This window comes from Balaenoptera acutorostrata, chromosome 17 (assembly GCF_949987535.1).
Source record: "Balaenoptera acutorostrata chromosome 17, mBalAcu1.1, whole genome shotgun sequence".
NCBI lineage: Eukaryota > Metazoa > Chordata > Mammalia > Artiodactyla > Balaenopteridae > Balaenoptera > Balaenoptera acutorostrata.
The window spans coordinates 10,214,244-10,240,783 of NC_080080.1; the positions used below are offsets into that span (position 1 = coordinate 10,214,244).

The 26,540-nt window shown below is 44.6% G+C and overlaps 1 protein-coding gene across 2 annotated transcripts in view; it reads left to right on the top strand.

Moving 5' to 3' along the window:
• Positions 1-25,301, top strand: part of ADCY8 (adenylate cyclase 8) — a 228,347-nt gene extending 203,046 nt beyond the window's left edge. For both annotated transcript variants that reach the window (XM_057532097.1, XM_057532098.1), the window contains 4 exons: positions 7,100-7,246; positions 13,161-13,253; positions 21,859-21,973; positions 24,817-25,301. In XM_057532097.1, coding sequence (XP_057388080.1) covers positions 7,100-7,246; positions 13,161-13,253; positions 21,859-21,973; positions 24,817-25,301 — 840 coding nt within the window. The remainder of the gene's footprint in view (positions 1-7,099; positions 7,247-13,160; positions 13,254-21,858; positions 21,974-24,816) is intronic.
• Positions 25,302-26,540: the final 1,239 nt, after the last annotated feature.

Here is a 26,540-nt window from a genome sequence, read left to right on the forward strand (position 1 = left end):
GGTGGAGACCCGCGAGGGCAGGGACCACATTGGCCTTGGTCACCACTGATCCTCACGGTACAGTGTACCTCCCCTGTGGTCCTGCACATTAAAGGTTTGTGGAAGAACTGGAACGGTGAGCTCCCTTGCTGAAACTTTCAAGTGGTGAGAGGAGAGCCCTTGCCGAGAATGCTACAAAGGCAAAGTCGGTTGTCTGGGAGACTGCACTAGGACCACCCTTTCAATATGGATTTTCAAACTAAGCTGAACAGGGGCTGCAAAACCCATAGGACAAAGGTCACAAACTGGCTGCCTCTGAGACAGATCTGATCAGCAAGCCAGCAGCTGGGTGATTGGTTGGCTTGCGTATTTGTTTTAACTGGTAGATTTGTTGCCTTTAGGCATGAAATGGGCTCTCCAATTCATCCATCCTTATCCTGACACTTATGTGACCCACTGATCCCCTGAAGACATCTGGGTTTGTGACCTTTGCCTTAGGGTAGAACTGGGGGAGACCTACAGCATTCATTTCCCGTCCAAGCATCTGCAGAAAGACCAGTGGGAGAGAAGCCAAGGGCATGAGTCATGTGCTGCTTGAACAATCAGCTCTTGATGAACTGAGGCCCTTGAGAATCTCTTGGATGCAGATTAAGGCACCAAACACCCTCAACAGATGGGGTTCTCTGGAACTGGGTTCAGGCCTGGTTTCCTTAAGGCTACCTAAGGTCAGGGGATTTGTTACAAGAGCTTCTTAACAAAGCCAGGAAAGCAGAGAGAATGTCGTTGTACATCAACCGTGACCACCAGACAGAGCAGATGAAACACTGGAGCCCTCAGAGGGAAGATCCAAAAAGATACGAAAGGAAAGCTGCTTTCAATCAAGACACCAACACAAAGAGATAGTTGGAACCAGTGGGGAAGAGCAAGAGGGCACTGGCTTCATCCTGAAAGGAAGGAAACCAACCAGAGATGCCAAGACCCCAGCTGTTATTCAGGCCAAACCCCCACTGAGCAAGATAAATGTCAGGTTCAGCCTTAATCCCATGTATAAGACATTTTCAGTAGAAAGCCTTGTCAAGCTTATTTGTGGTTTTATAAATATTTAAACAGTTCATACTCGGCTAGACTTAAACAGAGAAAATTTTCACATTGCCTGGAGAATCTACACATTATGATGTAATACCATTTTCTGAACACCTACTGTGTGCCAGGTACTAAGACAGGCAATGGATGAAAATGATCTTTCATTCTATTCACAACCTTAAGAGGAGAGTTCTGTCATCCCCACGTTAATGATGAGGAAACTGGGGTTCAGAGAGGTCCGTGATGTTCCTCTATTTAAGCTATGACTCTAATCCAGTCCCTCAGGTTTCTTCCATCTGTGCCACGTTACCCCCTTACTGTGCCGCTACCCATGCTGCCCCTGGGAGTTTGTCCAGATGAGGGAGTGTGTACGTGTGTGTATGATGGTTATGGGAGGTGTCTGCGTGGCAGGACTTATACTGTGTAGGTGTTCGGAAGGATCGGGATGTGTGTAAATAGGAATGTATGTGTGGAAGACTTCAGTGTTTGTGTGTGTGTGTGTGTAGGAGACACAGGCAGAGTAGTGTACGATGTGCAGGGGTGACAGGCAGAGGCACGACAGCTGTAGCCTGCAAGAACTCCCAATTTCGTGCTCTGTTTCCATAAGAGGCATTTTTAGCTTCTCCTCTTGCTACAGACCTGAACTGTGATACAAACCTCTGAATATCTGATTGGGGGACATTTGTGAGTTTGGGTTCCAGCTTTCATGGGGCAATAGCAGTGCTCATGGATGCAGGCAATAAGGAGATAAGAATGGTTGTCCCCATTTCATCGATGAAGAAGCGGAGGCTCAGAGAAGTAAAGGAACTTGCCCAAGGTCACAGAGCTAGTGCAGAGTGAGCTGGAATTCAAGTCCAGGTATGTGTAACTTCAAAGCCGGATTTTGGTTTTTTTTCCCTCCACCTTGCTGTTAGGGCGTGAGTGGCAGAGAAGGGGGAGCGGTGACAAGAGATGGCTCAAACCATCCAAGCACAGGGCAGTGGACAGAGCCTTGCCCTCCGGAGCATCCTGTCTGAGCCTGTTCCAGCTGTGTCACCCACACAGAGGTGCTGGCAGCTTCTGCTATACCACTGGACTTCCAGCTTAGAATAGGACTCACCACCCCAGGCAGGGACTTTCTTGCTGATAAGGCCAGCTGGGCTGGGTCATCCGTGTCAGGCAGGCTCTCGCTGAGTCCCAGGAAACCTGCTCACTCATCCTGGCTTATTAGACCTGCTGAAAGGACACTGACAAGGGCCGCTGTCTCAGGTGCTGGACAGTCCACACAGCACAAACTCCATCTCTGCCACTAGCTGTGTGACTTGGGGCAGCTTACCCAACCTCTCTGAGTCCATTTTGTCATCCAGCTGATGAGGAAATAATACCAACCTTGCTGAGTTGGTGTGAGAAGTCAGCTGGGTAAGAGCACGTGAAGTGTCCAATGCAGCCGGCTGTAAGGGGGGCTCAGTAGAGAAAAGTCATTTGGTGCACTTGAAAGTCTGGTGCCTTGCATTCAGTCCTGGCTCTTCCTCTCATTATTTTGTGACCATGAACAAGTGGTGAACCTCTCCGGACCTTATTTTCCTCATCTCCAAAGTAACAGTACTTCCCAACTGTGTGTTACAACCTTTACATGTGTTATTATGCGTAAAGGGCTTAAGTGGGATTTGGCACCTTTTACAAGCATTCCGGTTGTTGCTATTATTATTTCTGACAAATATGAGCCATCATTACTTTTTCTACTTTTTCCCACTCCCAGCCCCACCTCTCACCCACTCATTCAGTCATTCGTCCAGCAAGGATTTCTTGAGGGCCAACCATGTGCCAGGTGTTAATTCTAGATCCTGGGGTTCAAATGGTGAACAAAGAAGGCAAAGTCCTTTCTGTTATGAGGCACATGTTTTCCTGGGAAAACAGACATTAAAACGAATGAATATGTAACATAGAGCCTGGTAGTGCTAAGTTCTGTGAGGGTAGAAGAAGCTAAATAAGGGAACAGCATGTGTGAAAAGGGGGCATTTACACTGGGGAGTCCTGGAAGGTCTCTCTGAGGACATGACGTTTGAGTGGAGACCTGAGGATACTAATAAGGACAACAGTCTCAGAGATTGTTTCTCCCCTGCAGAGAGGTGGCTTAACTTAGTATAAGACACGCAGGGCTTGGAATCAGACAGGCTTGGGCCAGTGAAGGACTGGACTCTGGTTCCCTGCGCAAAGAGGAGACCAAAGTCTTCATCTTGGCTTCCGAGTGGGGGGCGGAGGGGGAAGCGTTCATACACTCAGAATCCTCTGCGAAGCCCAAACCTGTACTTCCAGCCAGAGGCGGATGACGATAAAACAATAATAGCCTTCTATACTCATCAATCCCTCCCCAGTTTACAGTGTTTTTATCTTCTTTGAACCCAAAATAGAAAGAAACAGATGGCACACTCAGAGTGGTTGATTGGAGCAAGTCAATTGATGGGGACATCTTTAAAGGTGTGGGCAGCTGGCTGGAGCTCTCCCAAGTGCCCCTCCAAGTCCCCCCACCCCCTTCTCCCTTCTGGCTTGGAGGGGGAGGAGGCCGACCTGCATGGGCCACGTCAACGACCTTGCAAGCCCTCTGACACCCAGCGGGGGGTCATCAATGCGGGACACTGGGTAGAAGATCCGAGGGAGGGGGAAGGAGAATGAAGTCATCTAGTGTGCCTGGTGTCCTTATAAGAAGAGGAAATTAGGACACAGACACACATCAAAGAGACACCATATGAAGACACAGGGAGAAGAAGGCCATGTGTAAGCCATGGGGCGCACCCTCAGGAGGAACCAACCCTGCCAACACCTTGATCTTAGACTTCCAAGACTCCAGAACTGTGAGAAGATAAACTTCTGATATTTAAGCCACCCAGTCTGTGGCACTTTGTTACGGCAGCTTGAACAAACTAATACAATAGGAAGCTGAGTAAACAGAGACTTTTCTTCCCACCATATCACAGCCATTTGGAGGATGTGGTCCTGTAGGTTTGCTTGTGCAGGTTCTTGGACCCACACAGCAGACAGACAGACTTCTCCTGCAGTACCACTCCATTGTTCAAGGCCAAGGTGAATGGCCCAGCCTCAGAAAGCCATGTACCATTGCTCTGCTCCTTGGCTGCAGTCCACACTGCCCCCCAACCCAACCCAATCCAGCTGGTCACCTGCCACCTCTGCGCTTTTGAACAAGGACTAATGAAAGCATCCGTTCAGATCCATCTACACTTAAGCTCAAGTCAGCTGATCATGAATCAGAGACACCATCTTTCACCCAGCTATGCAGAGTGACGAAGACCCTGGACGTCTTTACCTCCCTCTCTTCTGCTCCCAACAGCATGATCCCAATGTCTTAACTCCTCCCTGTTCATTTTCCTTATCTGTAGAGTGGGTATAATAATCGTACCTGCTTCACAGGGTACTTGCAAGGGCTAAAGCATTGAATTCATATGAAAGTGCTTCGTAAGCTTTAATGTTTCCTACACAGGCTAAGGAGTCATTAACTCAACAAAATGTTGAGTGTTTACCTCGTACCAGACCCTGTACAGGGCATGCATTACATTGCAGGCATCCAAAGCATGCTAATTGGATGATTTGAATGCACTAAGGTATAAATGGCATGGAGTCTTTGCCCTCGCAGACTCCACACATAAAGGAAGAGATGGACATTTTAAAGGCAATAATGCAGGTGGCGAGGGCTCTGTGTAGAGTTACCCAGGTGCTGCCACAGCCCGAGTCAGCCTCCTGCCCCCATCGGTGAGTCTGGGAAGGTTTGCAGGAAGACAGGGTACCTAGGTGGCTAGTGAAGGCAGAAAACAAGAGTTAGCCTGGTTAGGGTTGCTAATTGCAAGGAAGGAAGGACATATCCCATCCAGGGACAGATAGTAAACATGAAAGCATTGAAGCGTGTGCATCTTCGTTTCGCTTCTTCCAGAAGCTTACCTTCAGACAAAGATTCGAGTGCAAGTAATTTGCTTGGAAGTGATCCCAGGAGACCCACCCAGGTAGACAGGAGAGTAAGAAGGAAGGTAGGGAAAGGAAAGTAACCCATTAATGAGGGATTATCAGACTAGTTACCTCTGTGGGCGACTGGAGCTGAATCCCAGTGGAGAATTCGGACAGTCGTGTAGAAAGCATCCCTCAGAGTTACCTGGCCCAAGGCGTGAAGTTGCTGAGAACTCTACACCTGTTCCCATCAGTCATTTGTTAAGAGCAGCTCCTGAGGGGCATTGATTTCCTGGAGCTTTCAGCCTGCAGCTCACATGGGCAGAGTGCCCTCTAGTGGCCACAGAAAAACTCCATGCAAAGAAACGCAAGGGCTGGCTGACTGCCGGACCTTGGAAGAGAGAAAGCAGGCAGGGCACCTACAGCATCCGCTACAGTGGACACAGAAAGTACAAATGCTTCGGTGTTTCTGGGACACAAGGTCCAACACAGGGAATTGCAGGCAATGAAGCTGAAGAGAGGAGGAGGGGAGTGCAGGAATATGTGAATATATGTCATGCTCATGTGTCACAACTTTGTCCTGAGGGCAGTTGGAGGGCTTTAAGAATAGGAGAGCCATGGTCAATATTGTATCATTGAAATATCACTCTGGCCGCCATATGGAGCATGCCTTTGGATGAGATAAGACCAGTCCTGAACCCAGGACGAGGCTCTCATATTAATAGCCAAGGAGGAAAACAGGAAGGGCCTGATAGAAAGAAATGATGGGAGGGTTAGAAAAAAATATTTAGGAGACACAAAGAAACCCAGGCAGCCTTGGTAATTTATTGAATCTGAATATGATGGGGGAGAAAGAGTCAAGGTTGACTCTGTTTCTAACTTTGATGACTTGTCAATGCTGGTGCCACCAACTGAGTCAGAGAATGAAGGATGAGGAACAGGGTTAGGTGGAGAGGAGATGCATTCAGGTGCAGCATTTATGATTTGAGGAGCGCAAGGGCAACCCAGCATGAGACACAGGAGCTTGAAGCCCAAGGAGAACCGACTTGGAAATAGGATTTTAGAGACTCACACATGAAAGGCTGAGAGTGAACGAGATAGCCCAGGGAAGTATGTAAACTTTGAACCACGCAGTGAGTCAAGGACAGAACCATAGCAATCACCAACATTTAAGACAGTAGATAAGCAAAAAATAAATCCTTGAAGGGGCCAGGCACAAGGAAAACAGATGCGGCATAACTAGAGCATAGAGAGTCGGGAGATTTATGAACTTGGGTGGGATCACCACACCAATTTGCAGGGGTGTCCAGGAAGACTTGGACAGGGATTCGTGTAGAGGTTTTCCCATTTTGGCTGGCAGTCTGACCTGCTCCAGTTTCATTTCATTTCAGCCTGAGATGTGAATGGACATGGAGAGAAGTAGGAATAGGCAGTGGAGAAAACTAGTTTGAGAAGTTTGGATGAGAATGAAGAGAGGTTGGTAGTCACAAGTCTCTGCAGGCTCCAGGGCACCTTGTACTTTTTCTTATAGGAGACACTTACAGGAAGTGGAGGAGGAGAGGAGAAAGAAAGAAGAAAGAAAAGGATCACTGTAGGAGGACGTTGCTGAAGAAGTTAGAGGGGGATCGAGAGATGAGGAAGAAGCATTGATCTTCATCAGGAGAAGGGAAAATGCATTGTCTGCAGTTGAAGCAGAAGAGATGAAAATACAATGAACTACCTGATTGTATGAGTGTGGAACGTGAGAGCCTCAGAGACAAGATCATCTACTGAGGGGAATCAAGTGCACAGGGAAGTTAAGGAGAGTGGTGTGTGTTGGGACTAGCCATCGGGGAGAACAGAAAAGGAAGCTGACCAAGGACAGAATGATAGGCAGGCAGAACTCTGGGCCCAGCTGAGGCTGGAGACCATGAATTATCGATGGTCGCGGTCCGCATGGTGATGACGTTAAGGTGTCGATGAGATGGTGTCGGAGCCCCCGTTCTCTGTCCTCTCTGTGGGTACCTGGGCATGGCTGCAGGTGCCGGTACACACAGAGAGCATCACGGCAGACCCTCACCTCTGATGACTGTTTCTGGCTCCCTCTGTGTGTCTCTCTGTCCAGGAGCTGTATTCTCAATCCTATGATGCCGTTGGGGTGATGTTTGCCTCCATCCCAGGGTTTGCAGACTTCTACTCTCAGACTGAAATGAACAACCAAGGAGTGGAATGCCTACGCCTGCTGAATGAGATCATTGCCGACTTCGATGAGGTAAACAGAAGCCTGAGAAATTTACAATCACAAAGAAGCATCCGTGTTGTCATAGCATTATGTTGTTCATTGTAACCGATTTCTGCACTTAAAGAATTCCAGACTGCATTGTAAACACAAACATGCATCATCTAATCTAGTTAACACAATTATCACACAAGATAAACCCTGTCTTCGCTCCTGGAGGATCAGGAATGTAAACTTCAGAGAGGCTAGAAACTTAACCCAAGGTCACATAACTCGCAAATGGCAAAAGCAGGACTTGATCGGAGGCCAGTGCTACGCAGGCAGTGGCATCACAGAGACTGGGCACTGATGGGGACATTTCTCCATCTGCTCAAATTACCAAAGATAAAACCATCAATTAGCATTTGGTCAGAGACCTAATCAAAATATAAACATACCCCAGATGGTACTTTCTTCTTCCAGTTTCCAGGAACAAGGGGGATGCTCATGCTGAACTTTATTTACATTAATAGACTTTGCAGGAGTGGGTCTTCCCCTCCTCACCCCCCAGCTTGAAGTAGGACACCTGTGTCCATCCACATGCCTAAACCTGAGATGGGAAGTTAGTGAGTAATTGGGAAAACGCCAGCGAAGAAGCCAAGCAAAAAGATGGGTTCAGCTAACATCTAGCCTCCTCAGCCTGATCCCCCAGGGAGCTCAGGAGTATCAGTGGTACCACAGAGTGGTCGCCATTGAGGCAAGGCTTTTGTACACCTGTATTGGTCAGCCATTGGCCATGGGCTGCCCTGGTGGGTATGTGTGATCTCCCAGGCATTGCCAGCCAGGGGGCTTCCAGGGCTCTTCCCGAAAAATGGGTACAGCAATACATTGCCAGCAGCCAGCCCTGATGGGACCCTGGAGGATGACCCCATAAAGGAGAGCTGAGTTGGGTACCAACGGCATCTACTCCATCACCCTAAACAAACTTCTCTCCCTTAATCCCCACCTTCCAGCTAGAGAGTCCTGTGGAGTCCTTCTTCTGAATAGCCCTCAGATCTGCCCCTCACCATCTCACAGTCAAAGCTGCCCTTGTCTTGCTTTAGGCCATATTGTTTCTCACCTGGATGACCACAGTCATCTTACCATTCACCCTCCTGCATCTGACCATCACCAACCACCAAAAGCTGGAGTATTTTGTCACATTCCTTTGAAACCCAAAACCCACTGGTGTCTCCCTTTGCCAGTTCCTCAGAAGGCCACCGAGGCTTTGCACGTACTGCTCCTGTATCCTCTCCAGCCTTACCTCCCACCATATGCCACCTGGTCCACCATCCAGCACCATCTCACTACTTAGAAGCCATCACAAGCCCACCTGGCCATTTCACATACTGCTCTTTCCACCTAGAAATCATGCCACCTTCACTGTACCCCATCCTCTCTCCCTTGGCTCCACAGCCAGCAGAAAACCTAGTACTCATGTAACAGTCAATTCAAGCATCATCTCTACTTGTGAAGCCTCTTCTAATCCCCCCTCTACCCAGGTAAATGTTGTCACCCTTTTTTCAATGAAAAACTTACACTCTGAAAAATCTTCCATCATAGAGCATGAAACCCTTCAGTTTACAAATCTGCCTCTTAGTTCTGGGGCAGAGACCCCTCTTACTAATCTCCACAGATGTCTACCACATGTTGACTTTTTCCATAGATAACATTTAGTTGTTGTTTATCCCTCACACCAAATCCACAGGGTAGGAGTTATTAGCCTTCATTTTATAATTAAGCAAAGCTGAGATTCAGAGACACCAAGAGGGCCCACTGTCACACACCACTAAGTGGCAAAGCCAAGTTTTGAACCCAGGTCCGCCATCCTGTTTTGATTTTTAATCACCATGTGCATTGATCTTCACTTAACTGGCATTTCATGGTGCTGGTTTTGAAGTCATAAACTCAACAATGGCCGTTTTAGTTGTCCTAGGAATGAGGATGGGAGTCAAGATAAATAAGACACGGTCACTTCTTGCCTTTCATGGGTTCACAGTCCAGTGAGAGACAGAGTGACTATGAGTTCCCTTTACACAAGGAGTCAGTGGTAAGTACACGTGTATAGAGGGCCTTTCAATGTGGAGAATGGAGGGTGATTCTGTGGTAATGGTACCTTTATCCCATTCTCTGTGCTAAGCCATTAACTCGTGAAGATAGAAATTATACTCTTATGTATTCTGTTAAGTCCCCAGGCCCTCCTACTGTGCCTAGAGCACAAGAGATGCTTATAACAGATGCTTACGAAAGTGACCAGTCAACTAATTAACTCATAGGAGACAGAAACCACCTGGCAAATAGTAAGGTGATGATGGGCTAGTCCCATCCAAAACATACTTCCAAAATTTTTTTTTTAAATAGTAGCTCTATTAAAAAGCTCAATCTGACTGAAGGTTGAGACACCAAGCTTTGTGTTATTTTAAAATCTATAGCACCCCATAACCCAAAAGTTCTCACTTGCATGTTTTTAAACAAATAAATAAATTTGAAGTAAGTCTGTATCTTGGTGCCCCAAACTGTATCGATAGATACCCTCGAGTCTTCCCTATAAAGAGGTGGGGGACAGCGCCCCTAGTGGTAGAGATGGGTGTTTGCAGAGGGAAGTTGGAGGGGCTTAGAGAAGGAATTGGTCCAGGAGGCTGAGCTCTAGACCAGGAGGAGGAAAAAGGAGAGATGGGGAAGAGCTGAAAGAGGAGAGAGAGGAGAAGCAGAGACGAGAAGGAGGAAGAAAAAGAAGAGGGGCAAAGGGGTGGAAGAAGAAGACAGGAAGCAGAGGAGAAGGAAGAAAGAAGAGAATGTAGTCAACAGGAAGGGGGGGGGGAAAAAAGGCTTTCCCTGGCTTGCCAACCCCAAGCACTGTCAGCCTTTCTCACGTGGGTCCTTGGGTCACCCGGACCTGCCTTCTTTCTTTGGGTCAAATGAGACCCTCCAGATTCTGCCCTCACTAAGCTCCAGCCGGATACCCTTCAGTAACCATACTGCTCTTCTTGCTGATGCAGTTGCCACAGGAACTTGGCTCCGAGGAAGGCTGAACATTGCACGGAGCACATGCTCAGGACTGGGTTTGCAATAGCCCAGCACCAGGGCTCCTCACCCCCCGCCCCCGCCCCGGCCTCATCGAAGGCTGAAGAGCCCTCTTACATCTCGGGGCTCCACGCAGACTAGAGGATGAACAAGGGGCTGATTAGGAACCCCACTCTGACTCCAGAGGCTTTTAGCTAGAGAGTGGATAGAGTTGCCGTGTGGTTAGTAAATGAAATAGCGAAGCCTCTTGCTGCCTCCTGATCAACTTCTGAAGAGGAGGTAGCTTTGCCTGGACCTGAAACTGGCCCTCAGCCAAGTAGTTCCAAAGAGAGGAGAGGAAGGAAGAGTTCCACGTTACCCCAGGAACCTGGGGAAGTGCAGCTGTAGGCAGGCAGAGGGAGGGGGGTGGGCAGGCAAAGCCATGTCTGGACGCTCCTGCCAACCCTTTCCGTGCTCCCCACCTCCTACTACACAAGCTCCACGGCTGTAAAAACCCCCCTCACTCTTTACAACTGAAATTGGAAATCACTTACTCAGGGAAGCCGTCCCAGATCCTCCAGATTTTATCAAAATCATCCATCCTCTTTATTCCTACTCCCGGTATGTTTCCACCATAAACTTTACTAAAATTGAGCTAGGACACATGTTAGTGTGATGATTTATCTAACATCTGACACCCCTGCCTGGGCTGTTGGTTCCGTGATGGCTAGGACCTCATGTGTCTTGTTCATCAGACATTGTAGAAGCTCAGCGAATAGTTGCTGAATTAGCTTCCCACGGCTGCTGTAACAAATGACCACAAAGTTAGTGGCTTGAAATAACAGCGATTCATCCTCTTATAGATTAGAGGTCAGAATCCAGAATGGATCTCACGGGGCTAATCAAGGTGTCAGCAAGGCAGTGTTGCTTCTGGAAGCTCCAGGGAGACTTCTTTCTTTGCCTTTTCCAGCTTCTAAAGGTCCCTGTCTTGCTTGGCCTGTGGCCCCTTTCTCTGTCGTTAAAGCCAGCAATCATATCACTCTGACTTCTGCTTCCTCCGTCACATCTTCTCTGCCTCCTGCCTTCCTCTTTCACTTACAAGAACTCTTGTGATTACACTGAGCCCGTTACTGAGTCCAAGCTCATACTGCTTGCCACACGACAGGCCAATAAATCGAGAGACGAGTTGCTGGGACAAGGAATAGCGACTTTATTCAGAAAGCCAGCAGACAGAGAAGATGGTGAACTAGTGTCCTAAAGAACCATCTTGCCTGGGTTTGGATGCTAGTTTCTTTTATAGAAGAAAGAGGGGGAAGTGAGGAGGCAAAGTAAAAAGAAAATAAAGCAGTACGTTGTTGCATATGTCCTGGTTCCAGCCAGACTCCGGAGGGGATGTGTTAATTTCCTCTTTCCTGCAGCCATTCATAGGTGGGCCTGGTCAGGATGATTCCTGTGAGCTTAAAGTAAAGTATTTTAGCTTAACCCTCAGGCATGAGACGCAGGGTTCCTGGAGATGGGCCATTATGTATACTTTAAGCCTATAGGCAGCATCACTTTAGTGATTAACTTATAGCAAAAACAATAGAATACAAAGGTTAAAGTAAAAGAAACGGATCTGCTATGGAGTTAGATTTGTTCTTCATTATTACAAACCCACACAGATAAGCCAGGAAATTGCCCCATCACAAAATCATTCACTTAATCACATCTGCAAAGTCCTTTTTACTACGTAAGGTAACATATCCACAGGTTCCAGGGACTCAGACATGGACTTGTGGGGTCGGGGGAACAAGCAGAGAGAGCATCATTCTCTTAGCGCAGTTGCTAAACAAGAGACCAAGGTTTCCCTTCCTTAGCATTAAAATCCAAACTGCAGGTGAGGATGGAGGAAATGGCAAGGATGGTACCCGTTCTTCCATACAGGTATTCATTCATCCCTACTGTGTGCTAGGCTCTGTCTAGGTGCTGAGTAGTAAATACGACAGGCAAAAATACCTGCCTCCAGGAATTTTACATTTCAGTAGGAAAGATGACAGTAAATAAGCACAGTCAGGGATAAGTGCTAAGGAGAGAAGATAAAGCAGGAAGAAGATGAGAATATGTATGTGGGGACAGGATACTGTGTTCCGTTTTGCATGGGGTGATCAGCAAGACCCCACTGGGATGACATTTGAGGAAAGACCTGGAAGAGGTGAGGGATGAGCCATGTAATTGTCTGAAGGAAGAGCATCCCAACAGGGGAACAGCAAATGCAAAGGTCCTGAGGCAGAAACAGGCCTGGCTTGTTAGGAGCAGCAAGGAGGTCAGTGTGGCTGGAACAGAGTGAACGAAGGGGACAGGGCATGGCAAGTCTTGCAGGGCATGGTGAAGACTCTGGCTTTGACCCTGAGTAGAACGGGAAGCCACAGAGCAGGGACATGGTCTGACTTACATTTAAACAGGATCACTCTGGCTGCCATGCTGGGAGTGTGGAGGTAAGGACTGGGATTAGGTACGTTATTGCAATACAATAACCAGGTGTAAACTAATGGTGGCTTAGACCAGGGTACTGGCAGGAAATGCTAAGATTTTTAAATACATGCTGAGAGTAAAGCCAAAAGGATGTGCTGATGGATTTGGGAATATTGGCAATTTCTTCTTTAAACTAATAAGATAGCTTTGTTTATTTCAAAGATTCTTAGAAACAGATCTAGTCCTTAAAGAGTATCTGGTCACACCCATCTCGGCACTTGGCACTTAGCAGGTGCTCAATAAATATCTGTTGAGAGCCTGAATGTTTGATTCTTGGAGAGAAAATTGGCTACCTCAAGGATGCTCAACCAGTCCGAGGTGGTCCTCACTGTGGGCCAGGGGCCTGTTTCCGGGAGCCCCAGGCTGCTGGAAGCACAAATACCAGGGCTGACACTGTTGCCTGGATCTGTTTCAGCTGCTTGGTGAAGACCGGTTTCAAGACATTGAAAAGATTAAGACCATCGGCAGCACCTACATGGCCGTGTCAGGCCTGTCACCTGACAAACAGGTAAAGGAATGCTTTGGACTCAGCCACAGCCTATGGCAGGGACCTCACTCTGGTCAGGTCGCTGAAGGTGGTGGGGCTGTCATCACCAGGAAACCTGGGGACAGGTAGGGAAAAAATCCGATGAAGTGGATATTCTAGGTGTGTGAGGTACCTTTGCTTCCGAGGTAAGCAGGCTCTACTGGGTGCACTGATTCTTCTTTATGATTGAAAAGCCTCTAGGCTTCATTCTGAACCTCGCTGTTCACTTGATGAACAAAATCAGGACCAAGAAATACCCTGGTTATGATTTATTTGCGGTGTTACTAAATCCCTGATCCCAGCCTGTTTTATTCTTACTTTTGTTTTCTCCTCCAAAAGTAATAATAATAGATAGCTCTGTTATTATTAATTAAATAATAATAATAGCTCTGTTATTACTAATTGAATAATAATAATAGCTCTGCTTTTACTAATTAAATAATAATAATAGCTCTGCTTTTTTGAGAGGTGACTGTGCCAGACACTAGTGTTAAGTGGGAAACTAACATCCACCTGCCAGGGCCCGTGGATGAATTACCTGAGATAGAGTCATGCTAGCCACACAAAGCCTTGCACCTGGCAGGTCCTCCATAAATGCTCTATGGAAATGGGCATAAGCTGCCAGGGAAAGGAATCCTTATTCCTCCTCATCCTTCTTTGCTCGCTTTCCAACTAAAAACCTAGAACTATTCCAAGACTATCTGAGAAGAAACCCTTGATAGTCATTAGGTACATGTGCACATCACTCTGTCACAGGGGTCCAGAAAGACATCCCCCAGGCCAAATCCAGCCCGCCATCTGTTTTTTTGTTTGTTTGTTTCTGGTTTTTGTTGTGGTCAACATGCAGTTTTATTTTCTGAGGCAAATCACTTAACCTCTTTAAATTTAAACATTCTTATAAAATGCATGGGTTGTCTAGTTGAACTCTATAGGTGTGCCAGTAACTCAGGACCCAAAGATGAATAAATCATATTTTGCCCTTATGTTATTCACAAACTAGGGACTGGCAGAGATGTAAATTAACAGTTGCAGGCCAGTGTGCAGTCTAAGCTAAAAAATGTAAGCAAAGAATTGGGAGAGCAAAGAAGTATAATAATATAGAGAGAGTCATCTAAGTGCTTCCAAATTACAAAAAGGATTGGTGATATTTTTGCCTCTAATGACAAATTTCATTGCAAATTGCTACACATTTCAAATCCTATACAAAGGAAATTTGAAATATCTCTTTTCAGCAATGGTCCTCTCAAATAGACACACTAATAGTCTAGATATTACCATTATGCCATATCTTTATAGGCACAGCATATATGTAATAGTACTATCTATTGAAGACTTGGTTAGTCCTGCTTAGTAAATGTTTAACAATTAGGGAGAGTTAAATCATTATACAACAAGTTCATTAAAATGACTTTATTATTATGGTAAAGAATCTGAGCTTTGTCAAATATTTCCAGTGTTAAAAATATAAAAATAGGTTTATATTTTACAATAAAAATACTATCAAAAAGTAATGACAGTTAAATCAGTTCTTAAGTGGTGGGCATGGTTAGAACTTGTAGAAAGGAACTGAAATGTGATCAAAAAGGGAATTGTGGAGGACATTCAAGATGGCGGAGGAGTAAGACTTGGAGATCACCTTCCTCCTCACAAATATATCAAAAATACATCTACATGTGGAACAACTCCTTCAGAACACCTACTGAACGCTGGCAGAGAACCTCAGACCTCCCAAAAGGCAAGAAACTCCCCCACATACCTAGCCATGTGGCTGACAGGGTCTTGGTGCTCCAGCCAGGTGTCAGGCCTGAGCCTCTGAGGTGGGAGAGCTGAGTTCAGTACATTGGACCACCAGACACCTCCCTGCTCCACGTAACATCAATTGGCGAGAGCTCGCCTAGAGATCTCTGTCTCAATGCTAAGACCCAGCTCCGCTCAACGAACAGCAAGCCACAGTGCTGGACAACCCTATGCCAAACAACTAGCAAGACAGGAACACAAGCCCACCCATTAGCAGAGAGGCTGCCTAAAATCATAATAAGGTCACAGACACCCTAAAACACACCACTGGACGCAGTCCTGCCCACCAGAAAGACAAGATCCAGCCTCATCCACCAGAACACAGGCACCAGTCCCCTCCACCAGGAAGCCTACACAACCCCCTGATCCAACCTTACCCACTGGGGGCAGACAGCAAAAACAACGGGAACTACGAACCTGCAGCCTGCGAAAAGGAGACCCCAAACACAGTAAGTAAAGCAAAATGAGAAGACAGAGAAATACACAGCAGATGAAGGAGCAAGGTAAAAACCCACCAGACCAAACAAATGAAGAGGAAATAGGCAGTCTACCTGAAAAAGAATTCAGAGTAATGATAGTAAAGATGATCCAAAATCTTCGAAATAGAATGGGGAAAATACAAAAAAAGTTTAACAAGGACCTAGAAGAACTCAAGAGCAAACAAACAATGATGAACAGCACAATAAATGAAATTTAAAATTCTCTAGAAGGAATCAATAGCAGAATAACTGAGGCAGAAGAACAGATAAGTGACCTGGAAGATAAAATAGTGGAAATAACTACAGCAGAGCAGAATAAAGAAAAAAGAACAAAAAGAATTGAGGACAGTCTCAGAGACCTCTGGGACAACATTTAAACACACCAACATTCGAATTACAGGAGTCTCAGAAGAAGAGAAAAAGAAAGGGACTGAGAAAATATTGGAAGAGATTATAGTTGAAAACTTCCCTAATATGGGAAAGGAAATAGTCAAGTCCAGGAAATGCAGTGAGTCCCATACAGGATAAATCCAAGGAGAAACACTCCAAGACACATATTGATCAAACTATCAAAAATTAAATACAAACAAAAAATATTAAAAGCAGCAAGGGAAAAGCAACAAATAACATACAAAGGACTCCCCATAAGGTTAACAGCTGATCTTTCAGCAGAAACTCAGCAAGCCAGAAGGGAGGGGCAGGACATATTTGAAGTGATGAAAGGGAAAAACCTACAACCAAGATGACTCTACCCAGCAAGGATCTCATTCAGATTTGATGGAGAAATTAAAACCTTTACAGACAAGTAAAAGTAAAGAGAATTCAGCACTACCAAACCAGCTTTACAACAAACGCTAAAGGAACTTCTCTAGGCAGGAAACACAAGAGAAGGAAAAGACCTACAATAACAAACCCAAAACAATTGAGGAAATGGTAATAGGAACATACATATCGATAATTACCTTAAATGTAAATGTATTAAATGCTCCAACCCAAAGACATAGACTGGCTGAATGGATACAAAGACAAGACCTGTATATATGCTGTCTACAAGAGACTCACTTCAGACCTAGGGACACAAACAGACTGAAAGTGAGGGGATGGAAAAAGATATTCCATGCAAATGGAAATCAAAAGAAAGCTGGCGTAGCAATTCTCATATCAGACAAAAGAGACTTTAAAATAAAGACTATTACAAGAGACAAAGAAGGAGACTACATAATGGTCAAGGGATCAATCCAAGAAGATATAACAAGTGTAAATATTTATGCATCCAACATAGGAGCACCTCAATACATAAGGCAAATGCTAACAGCCATAAAAGGGGAAATCGACAGTAGCACAATAGTAGTAGGGGACTTTAACACCCCACTTTCACCAATGGACAGATCATCCAAAATGAACACAAATAAGGAAACACAAGCTTTAAATGATACATTAAACAAGATGGGCTTAATTGATATTTATCGGACATTTCATCCAAACACAACAGAATACACTTTCTTCTCACGTGCTCATGGAACATTCTCCAGGATAGATCATATCTTCAGTCACAAATCAAGCCTTGGTAAATTTAAGAAAATTGAAATCGTATCAAGTATCTTTTCCGACCACAATGCTATGACACTAGATATCAATTACAGGAAAAAATCTGTAAAACATACAAACACATGGAAGGTAAACGATACACTACTAAATAACCAAGAGATCACTGAAGAAATCAAAGAGGAAATTAAAAAATACCTAGAAACAAATGACATTGAAAACATGACAACACAAAACCTATGGGATGCAGCAAAGCAGTTCTAATAGGGAAGTTTGTAGCAACACAATCCTACCTCAGAAAACAAGAAAAATCTCAAACAACCTAACGTTACACCTAAAGCAATTAGAGAAAGGAGAACAAGAAAACCCCAAAGTTAACAGAAGGAAAGAAATCATAAAGATCAGATCAGAAATAAATGAAAAAGAAATGAAGGAAACGATCGCAAAGATCAATAAAACTAAAAGCTGGTTCTTTGAGGAGATAAACAAAATTGATAAACCATTAGCCAGACTCATCAAGAAAAAAAGGGAGAAGACTCAAATCAACAGAATTAGAAATGAAAAAGGAGAAGTAACAACTGACACTGCAGAAATACAAAGGATCATGAGAGGTTACTACAAGCAACTATATGCCAATAAAATGGACAACCTGGAAGAAATGGACAAATTCTTAGAAAAGCACAACCTTCCGAGACTGAACCAGGAAGAAATGGAAAATATCAACAGACCAATCACAAGCACTGAAATTGAAACTGTGATTAAAAATTTCCAACAAACAAAAGCCCAGGACCAGATGGCTTCACAGGCAAATTCTATCAAACATTTAGAGAAGAGCTAACACCTATCCTTCTCAAACTCTTGAGAAGGAGTATATTTCTCAAAATATAGCAGAGGAAGGAACACTCCCAAACTCATTCTATGAGGCCACCATCACCCTGATACCAAAACCAGACAAAGATGTCACAAAAAAAGAAAACTACAGGCCAATATCACTGATGAACATAGATGCAAAAATCCTCAAGAAAATACTATCAAACAGAATCCAACAGCACATTAAGAGGATCATACATCATGATCAAGTGGGGTTTATCCCAGGAATGCAAGGATTCTTCAATATATGCAAATCAATCAATGTGATACACCATACTAACAAACTGAGGGATAAAAACCACATGATAATCTCAGTAGATGCAGAAAAAGCTTTTGACAAAATTCAACACCTATTTATGATAAAAACTCTCCAGAAAGAAGGCATAGAGGGAACTTATCTCAACATAATAAAGACCATATATGACAAACCCACAGCCAACATCGTTCTCAATGGTGAAAAACTGAAACCATTTCCACTAAGATCAGGAGTAAGACAAGGTTGTCCACTCTCACCACTATTATTCAACTTAGTTTTGGAAGTTTTAGCCACAGCAATCAGAGACGAAAAAGAAATAAAAGGAATCCAAATCAGAAAAGATGAAGTAAAACTGTCACTGTTTGCAGATGACATGATACTATACATAGAGAATCCTAAAGATGCTACCAGAAAACTACTAAAGCTAATCAGTGAATTTGGTAAAGTAGCAGGATACAAAATTAATGCACAGAAATCTCTTGCATTCCAATACACTAATGATGAAAACTCTGAAAGGGAAATTAAGGAAACACTCCCATTTACCATTACAACTAAAAGAATACAATACCTAGGAATAAACCTACACGGAGACAAAAGACCTGTATTCAGAAAACTATAAGACACTGATGAAAGAAATTAAAGATGATACAAACAGATGGAGAGATATACCATGTTCTTGGATTGGAAGAATCAACACTGTGAAAATGACTATACTACCCAAAGCAACCTACAGATTCAATGCAATCCCTATCAAACTACCAATGGCATTTTTCACAGAACTAGAACAAAAAATTTCACAATTTGTATGGAAACACAAAAGACCCTGAATAACCAAAGCAATCTTGAGAAAGAAAAATGGAGCTGGAGGAATCAGGCTCCCTTACTTCACACTATACTACAAAGCTACAGTCATCAAGACAGTATGGTACTGGCACAAAAACAGAAATATAGGTCAATGGAACAAGAGAGAAATCCCAGAGATAAACCCACGCACATATGGTCACCTTATTTTTGATAAAGGAGGCAAGAATATACAATGGAGAAAAGACAGCCTCTTCAATAAGTGGTACTGGGAAAACTCGACAGCTATGTGTAAAAGAATGAAATTAGAACACTCCCTAACACCATACACAAAAATAAACTCAAAATGGATTAAAGACCTAAATGGAAGGCCAGACACTATCAAACTCTTAGAGGAAAACATAGGCAGAACACTCTATGACATAAATCACAGCAAGATCCTTTTTGACCCACCTTCCTCCTAGAGAAATGGAAGTAAAAACAAAAATAAACAAATGGACCTCATGAAACTTAAAAGCTTTTGCACAGCAAAGGAAACTGTAAACAAGATGAAAAGACAACTCTCAGAATGGGAGAAAATATTTGCAAACGAAGCAACTGACAAAGGATTAATCTCCAAAACATACAAGCAGCTCATGCAGCTCAGTATCAAAAAACAGCCCAATCCCAAAATGGGCAGGAGACCTAAATAGACATTTCTCTGAAGAAGATATACAGATTGCCAACAAACACATGAAAGGATGCTCAACGTTACTAATCATTAGAGAAATGCAAATCAAAACTACAATGAGGTATCACCTCACACCAGTCAGAATGGCCATCATCAAAAAATCTACAAACAATAAATGCTGGAGAGGGTGTGGAGAAAAGGGAACCCCCATGCACTGTTGGTGGGAATGTAAATTGATACAGCCACTATGGAGAACAGTATGGAGGTTCCTTAAAAAACTAAAAATAGAACTACCATACGACCCAGCAATCCCACTACTGAGCATATACCCTGAGAAAACCATAATTCAAAAAGAGTCAGGTACCACAATGTTCATTGCAGCTCTATTTACAATAGCCAGGACATGGAAGCAACCTAAGTGTCCATCGACAGAGGAATGGATAAAGAAGTTGTGGCACATATATACAATGGAATATTACTCAGCCATAAAAAGAAACGAAATTGAGTTATTTGTAGTGAGGTGGATGGACCTAGAGTCTGTCATACAGAGTGAAGTAAGTCAGAAAGAGAAAAATACCATATGCTAACACATATACATGGAATCTAAAAAAAAAAAAATGGTTCTGAAGAACCTAGAAGCAGGATAGGAATAAAGACACAGATGCAGAGAATGAACTTAAGGACATGGGGAGGGGGAAGGGTAAGCTGGGACAAAGTGAGAGAGTGGCATGGACATATATACACTACCAAATGTAAAATAGCTAGCTAGTGGGAAGCAGCCGCATAGCACAGGGAGATCAGCTCGGTGCTTTGTGACCATCTAGAGGGGTGGGATATGGAGGGTGGGAGGGAGACGCAAGAGGGAGGAGATATGGGGATATATGTATATGTATAGCTGATTCACTTTGTTGTGCGGCAGAAACTAACAGCAATGTAAAGCAATTTTACTCCAATAAAGATGTTAAAAAATACTTTTTTAATAAAATAAATTTTTTGAAAAAAGGGAATTGTTAGGTACAGCTGGCAACAGTGTGGGTGAATATAGAAAATGTGGATTTTGTACTGGGCCAGTAGCTGTCAAGGAATATATAAGTGAATCTTTGAAACCTAGATATGATTCTTTCATATAAATAATTTAATGAAGTATAATTAAACCAGAGTATATATTGTAATTATAATTTAAAATTATACCCCCAAAGCACAAATACACAAACATTTATCAAATATTGTATTTCAAGGCCTCATTGACTTAGGAGCTTCTAATGAAAATTTTAAGTATTTTCTCCTCAGCATCACCACCTCCAAAAACAAATATAAATGTGAATAATTAACATTGTATAGGTTTTAGTTTGATGTGGTGGCGATCGTAGAAGGTGTAAACACTGGATGCTAGCATTAGAAGTATTGATTAAAAAATAACCTCAGTTTGGAAATACTGATAGACCATCATCCCAACCGCTATATTGGTGATCTGACGTATCCACCATCTGTTTTCATAAATAAAGTTTTATTGGAACACAGCCACATGCATTCATTTATATTTTGCCTATGGCTCCTTTCTGGCTAAAATGGCAGTGTTGGGTAGTCATGACAAAGACCACACGGCCCACAAAGCCTAAAATACTTGCCATCTGGCCCTTTACTGACTGCCAACCTCTGCTCTAGAGGGGCACAGAATTCTTTCACATACACAACCTCATTCAGTCCCCATGAGGTAGGCAGGGCAACTATGCTTATCCCCATTATATAGATGAGGAAACTGAGGTTCAGAGAGCAAATGTCTATGTGAAACATCTCTTAAACAGACACTGTGAGTACTTCAAAGGAAATAGACATGGTTCCTAGATTGGAAACCTCACATATATGAACATAAGAGTATGTACACACACACACACACACACACACACACACACGTGAACAGCATCAACTTGAACAGACAAGGGTAGGGGTGGGGAATGGAATCTGAGAGTCACACATATTACACTCTCTGAAGCAAATTCCTGGTGCCCTGTGTTTCTGGACTCTGATGACTTAGGTGTACAGGGCTCACACACCTGCTTATTTCCCTTGAAGGCATGTGTGGGTGAGGTGGGACACAGACCAGACCCCTGCTGCAGAAATGTTCCTGTTTGCCCCATCGAATGACCTCTTCTCTCATGTTTGCTGCAGCAATGTGAAGATAAGTGGGAACATCTGTGCGCCCTGGCCGATTTCTCTCTCGCCCTGACCGAAAGCATACAGGAGATCAACAAGCATTCTTTCAACAACTTTGAGCTCAGGATTGGTGAGTAGCAGCTGGAAGTGTGGCACCTCAGGGACTCACCGAGCTGTCTGGCCTTGCTCTATCGAGCCCTCCCGTGCCCTGGGCATCAAGCCAGGGAAGCTTTTTCCCGCAAAATGCAGCAGATTTAGTGTGACCTGGCCAAGGACAGACCTGTCTGGGCTTTCTCTCACTCAAGATGCTGGAAGCAGTGGAAGGATTTTGGCCTGTGTGCAGAAATACCAAGCAACTGATAGACCACAGCTACCTCTCCTCCAGCTTGTCCAGAATCCCACCCACACAAGGCCCTGATTAGAGAGGTAGCTGTCTAATCAATCGTTTCCTCCCGTCTTCTATGTCACCAGATACTGGAGGTCAATGCGTTACTCTCCCGTTCTCCTGGATAACACCCTGAGCCGAAAGCAGGATTCTGTTCCTGAGGAAGTCACATGCTGACTTGAGCCAGGGACAGGCAGTTAGCTTTATAGCTCTTCACTCGGCCACACAGCTTACCCTCCTTTGGGCTTAGGGACACCCTTGTGCAAAATGACAACAGTCACGGCTATGTGATAATAGTCATTTGCAGTTTGTATAACTTGTTAATTTCTTCAGCATCTCTGCGGAGTCTGGAGGGGGCCTCCTCAAGCATAGTCTGAAAGCCCCTGCTCTAGTCCACATTCACATTTTACAGATGGGCAAACTCAGGCCCAGAGAAGGGGAGTAACTAGCCTACGATCACACAACCAAATGGTCATCCTGGCAGCGACTCCAGGATTTCCTGACTGAGACCAGTGACATTCTGGCAGCCAGCGTGCAGCCTAAAACAAATGTTACGGCAGTCCTCATGCCTTAGATATCCTCTGGCTGGCATGCCATTTTACTTTTTTGGTTCTCCCTTAGCAGCTTTCAAGTATAAAGGGTCAAGTAATACCCATACCTGACTTGTCAGATCTAAGGAATGCCACATGCCTTTGTTCACTGGACTAAATAAGTGATATTTCTATATTTTGATCTATGGATGGGGTGCTCAGGGCTTGTTTCTAGATCTTCCAACAACCTTACATGTCCTTTCTGAAATCATTGAATACATGATTGAACTGGGAATAAAAAAGCAGAACTATAACCTTGAACAAAGGCTGTGTAATTTCAGGAGATGTTGCTGGAATTAAGGCCAACCCTTGGTGTGATACATTATTCTCCTGGCATGGTTCAGAGGTTAGAAAATCATGTTCCCAATGGGATTGGGCCTTTCACTTTGTGTTTTGGGTCTGCGGTAACCAGCTCTATGACTTTGGGCAAGTCGTTTAAACCCTCTGAGTGTCAGTTTCCTCATGTGTGAACTGGGAGTTATATTATTACCTCCCCTGCCTACCTCATAGTAGTAAGAAGAGATGCGAATGGGATAGTGGTTATGGAAGGGCTCTGCAAACTTTAGGGCAATGTCCATCCTTTTGATTCCTATGCATTCTGCAAGAGCTGTTTCTCGAAGTTCACAGTCAGTTCTATCTTATACATGTGTGTGTGTGTGTGTGTGTGTGTGTGTGTGTGTGTGTTGCTTTTCCCTCTGCCTAGAATGATCTAACCCAGATATCTGCATGGCTTATACTATCACTTTCTCTAGATCTCTGCTCAGAAAGGCCTTTCCTAACCACCCTACTCCAAAATACACCCTCCTATATTTTTCTATCCCTTTAACCTGATTGGTTTTTCTTTATCACCTTTATCATTCACTGATACTATATTGCATTTTTTAAATTATTTTCTGTCTCTCCCCAATAGAAGGTAAGCTCCATGAGGGCCAGGGCTATGTCTTTTTTCTTTCCCACCATATCCCCAATACCTGGAACAGTGTCTGCTTTATAGTAGATGCCTAGTCAATGTTTGCAGAATGAATGAGAAATCCTTAATCTAGTAAAAGGAGACATATATGCCCATGAATGTGTTTAGTGGAATACTGTCATTCCTTTTAAAAAGTCTGTATTTCCTAAAGGAGGAGGTATTAAAATTGTGATCTACCAAATAACCCGTGGGATTGGGAGTAAATGACAGTCCAAGCAGAGAGAAAGCCAGGGCCAAAGGCACAGAGGTGGAAGTGCCAGCAGGTTAGGGGAACTCGAGCAGTGCAGTATGGATACGGTGCTAAGGTGAGGGAGAGGGTGGTGACAAAAATGAGGCTGGCAAGTTAGGCAAGAGCCAGCTCTGAGAAACCCTCGATTGTGATCCTAAGGAGCTGGGGCTTTACCCCATAGGCAAAAGGAGCTGTGGCAGGTGTTGAAGTGGGTGGTAACTTGATCAGATGTGCATCAGAACGTCCCTCTGGTTCCGGCAGCAGCGTGGAGGATGGTCTGCAGGAGGACAAGCAGGGATCCAGGGAGGCGTGTTAGGAGGCTGTTGCCATGGACCCAGGGAATGATGCTGAGGACGTGGACTAAGACAGAGCAGGAAAAGGTGTGCCCAAGCTCTCAGGGCACTGTGACAACAGAGGCAAGAGGTGGTCCCAGCATCCCGACATCAGTGCCCTGTCCATCCCGTAGGCTAAGACAAGTCAGCTTCCATGTGACAGTAATAATTATTGTCTCTCGAGCACTCACTGGTTGTCTGGTAATATACCAGTGGCTTTACCTATATCATCTCATCTCATCCTCCTTTAATTATTTCCACTTGACAGATGAGAAAAGTGAGGTCCAAATCTGTTAAGTACCCAACCCAGATCACACATCTAATAAGTGACTGACGCTGGATCTGGACCCTGTAGTTTATCCGTAGAGATCACATCCTTCATTTAAGGGTCACTATCCCAGGCAGGGCGCGGCCCCTTCCTTGACGTCCCTCTTCTCTCATCTCTTGTTTCTCTGGTTCACCCACAGGCATCAGCCACGGCTCAGTGGTAGCTGGCGTTATCGGCGCTAAGAAACCACAGTATGACATTTGGGGCAAAACCGTGAACCTGGCAAGTCGGATGGACAGCACAGGAGTCAGCGGCAGAATCCAGGTCCCCGAGGAGACCTATCTCATCCTGAAGGACCAGGGCTTTGCCTTTGACTACCGAGGGGAGATCTATGTGAAGGGCATCAGTGAACAGGAAGGAAAAATCAAAACGTACTTTCTCCTGGGAAGAGTCCAGCCCAACCCATTCATCCTGCCGCCGAGAAGACTGCCCGGGCAGTACTCCTTGGCCGCCGTCGTCCTGGGCCTCGTCCAGTCCCTCAACAGGCAAAGGCAGAAGCAGCTGCTGAACAAGAACAACACGGGCATCATCAAGGGCCATTACAACCGGCGGACTTTGCTGACACCCAGCGGGCCTGAGCCGGGAGCCCAAGCCGAAGGCACCGACAAGTCCGAGTTGCCATAAAAGCGTTTTCTTTGTGTTTCTTTTTTTGTATTTCTTTTATATATAAAATAAATATACTAATAAAAAGGTTTAATTTTTTTTAGAACAAGGATGGTTTCGTTGGTCTTTGGATGCACTACATCGAAGACACGATTTGAGTTTCTCTCCCGTCGCAGACATTTCTTGGTCATCTCTTCCATACAAGGTTTATTGGGAAGCAAAGATAAGTAAGACCTAGTCCTTGACCTTGGGAAAGAGAGACCTGTAGACAGAGACTCAGTACAGCGGGCTCATCATTAAGAACTGCCGTTTATTGAGCGCTTGTCAGGTACCTGGCGCACAATAATATTAATGGATAATGTTAGTAGATAATATTCCTGTAAACCAATACATAAATACTCTGCGTTCAGAGAGGGGTAGATGCAATGAGAAATTGTGATAGGACAATTGTGATAAAGAACTGGAGGTCAAGGACGCTGCCTGAGCTGGAGGCACCGTGTCTTTGAGGACATGATGCAAAGGATTAGCCCTAAACGATAAGAAAGAGGCAACCCATGGAACCTGGGAGAAAAGTGACCCAAGCAGAAGGACTAACAGGTGCAAAGGCCCTGAGGTGGGATCAAGGCCACTTGATCTGCTGGAGCCGCAGTTAGAAAGTCAGCAGGTGGGTAAGTTGGTTCGGGCAGGTGCACTGTTTCCTGGGAAGACTGCCTCCTAAGCTCTTCTCATATGACCACAAAGCCTGCCAGGAAAGTTTCATACAGATGAGAAAGCTCAAAAAAATGAAAGGAATTGCCCAAGACCTTATAGGTAGTTTTAGAACTGGGCTCAGCACTGTACTGGTCAATAAAAGTGCTGTAACAAATAACTCCCATTCTTAGTGGTTAAAACAAAATAAGAGATTTAGCTGTCGTTTATGTCCTGTTGCATGTGGGGCAGAGGCCTTCCAGGCAATGATCTCGGGACTTAGTCTTCTTCCACTTAGGACCTGGATGCTTCTGCTTGATCCTCTCTACCCAGCCAGCTGAAGAGCAGAGAGGGAAAGGAAGGGGGATCACTCAGAAGGTCTTGGGTACCAGGCCTGAAAGTCGCCTACATTATTGCTCTGTCACCAGCCAGAAGGCAGTCATTGGCCTCACTTTACCGTAAGGGAAGTTAGGGGATGGATTCTTCCTGTGTTCACTACTGAGAGGAAAGCACTGTCTCTTCCGTAAGAATCTACACCTGTCTAAGCCCATGTGTGCAAACACGAAGCTATTC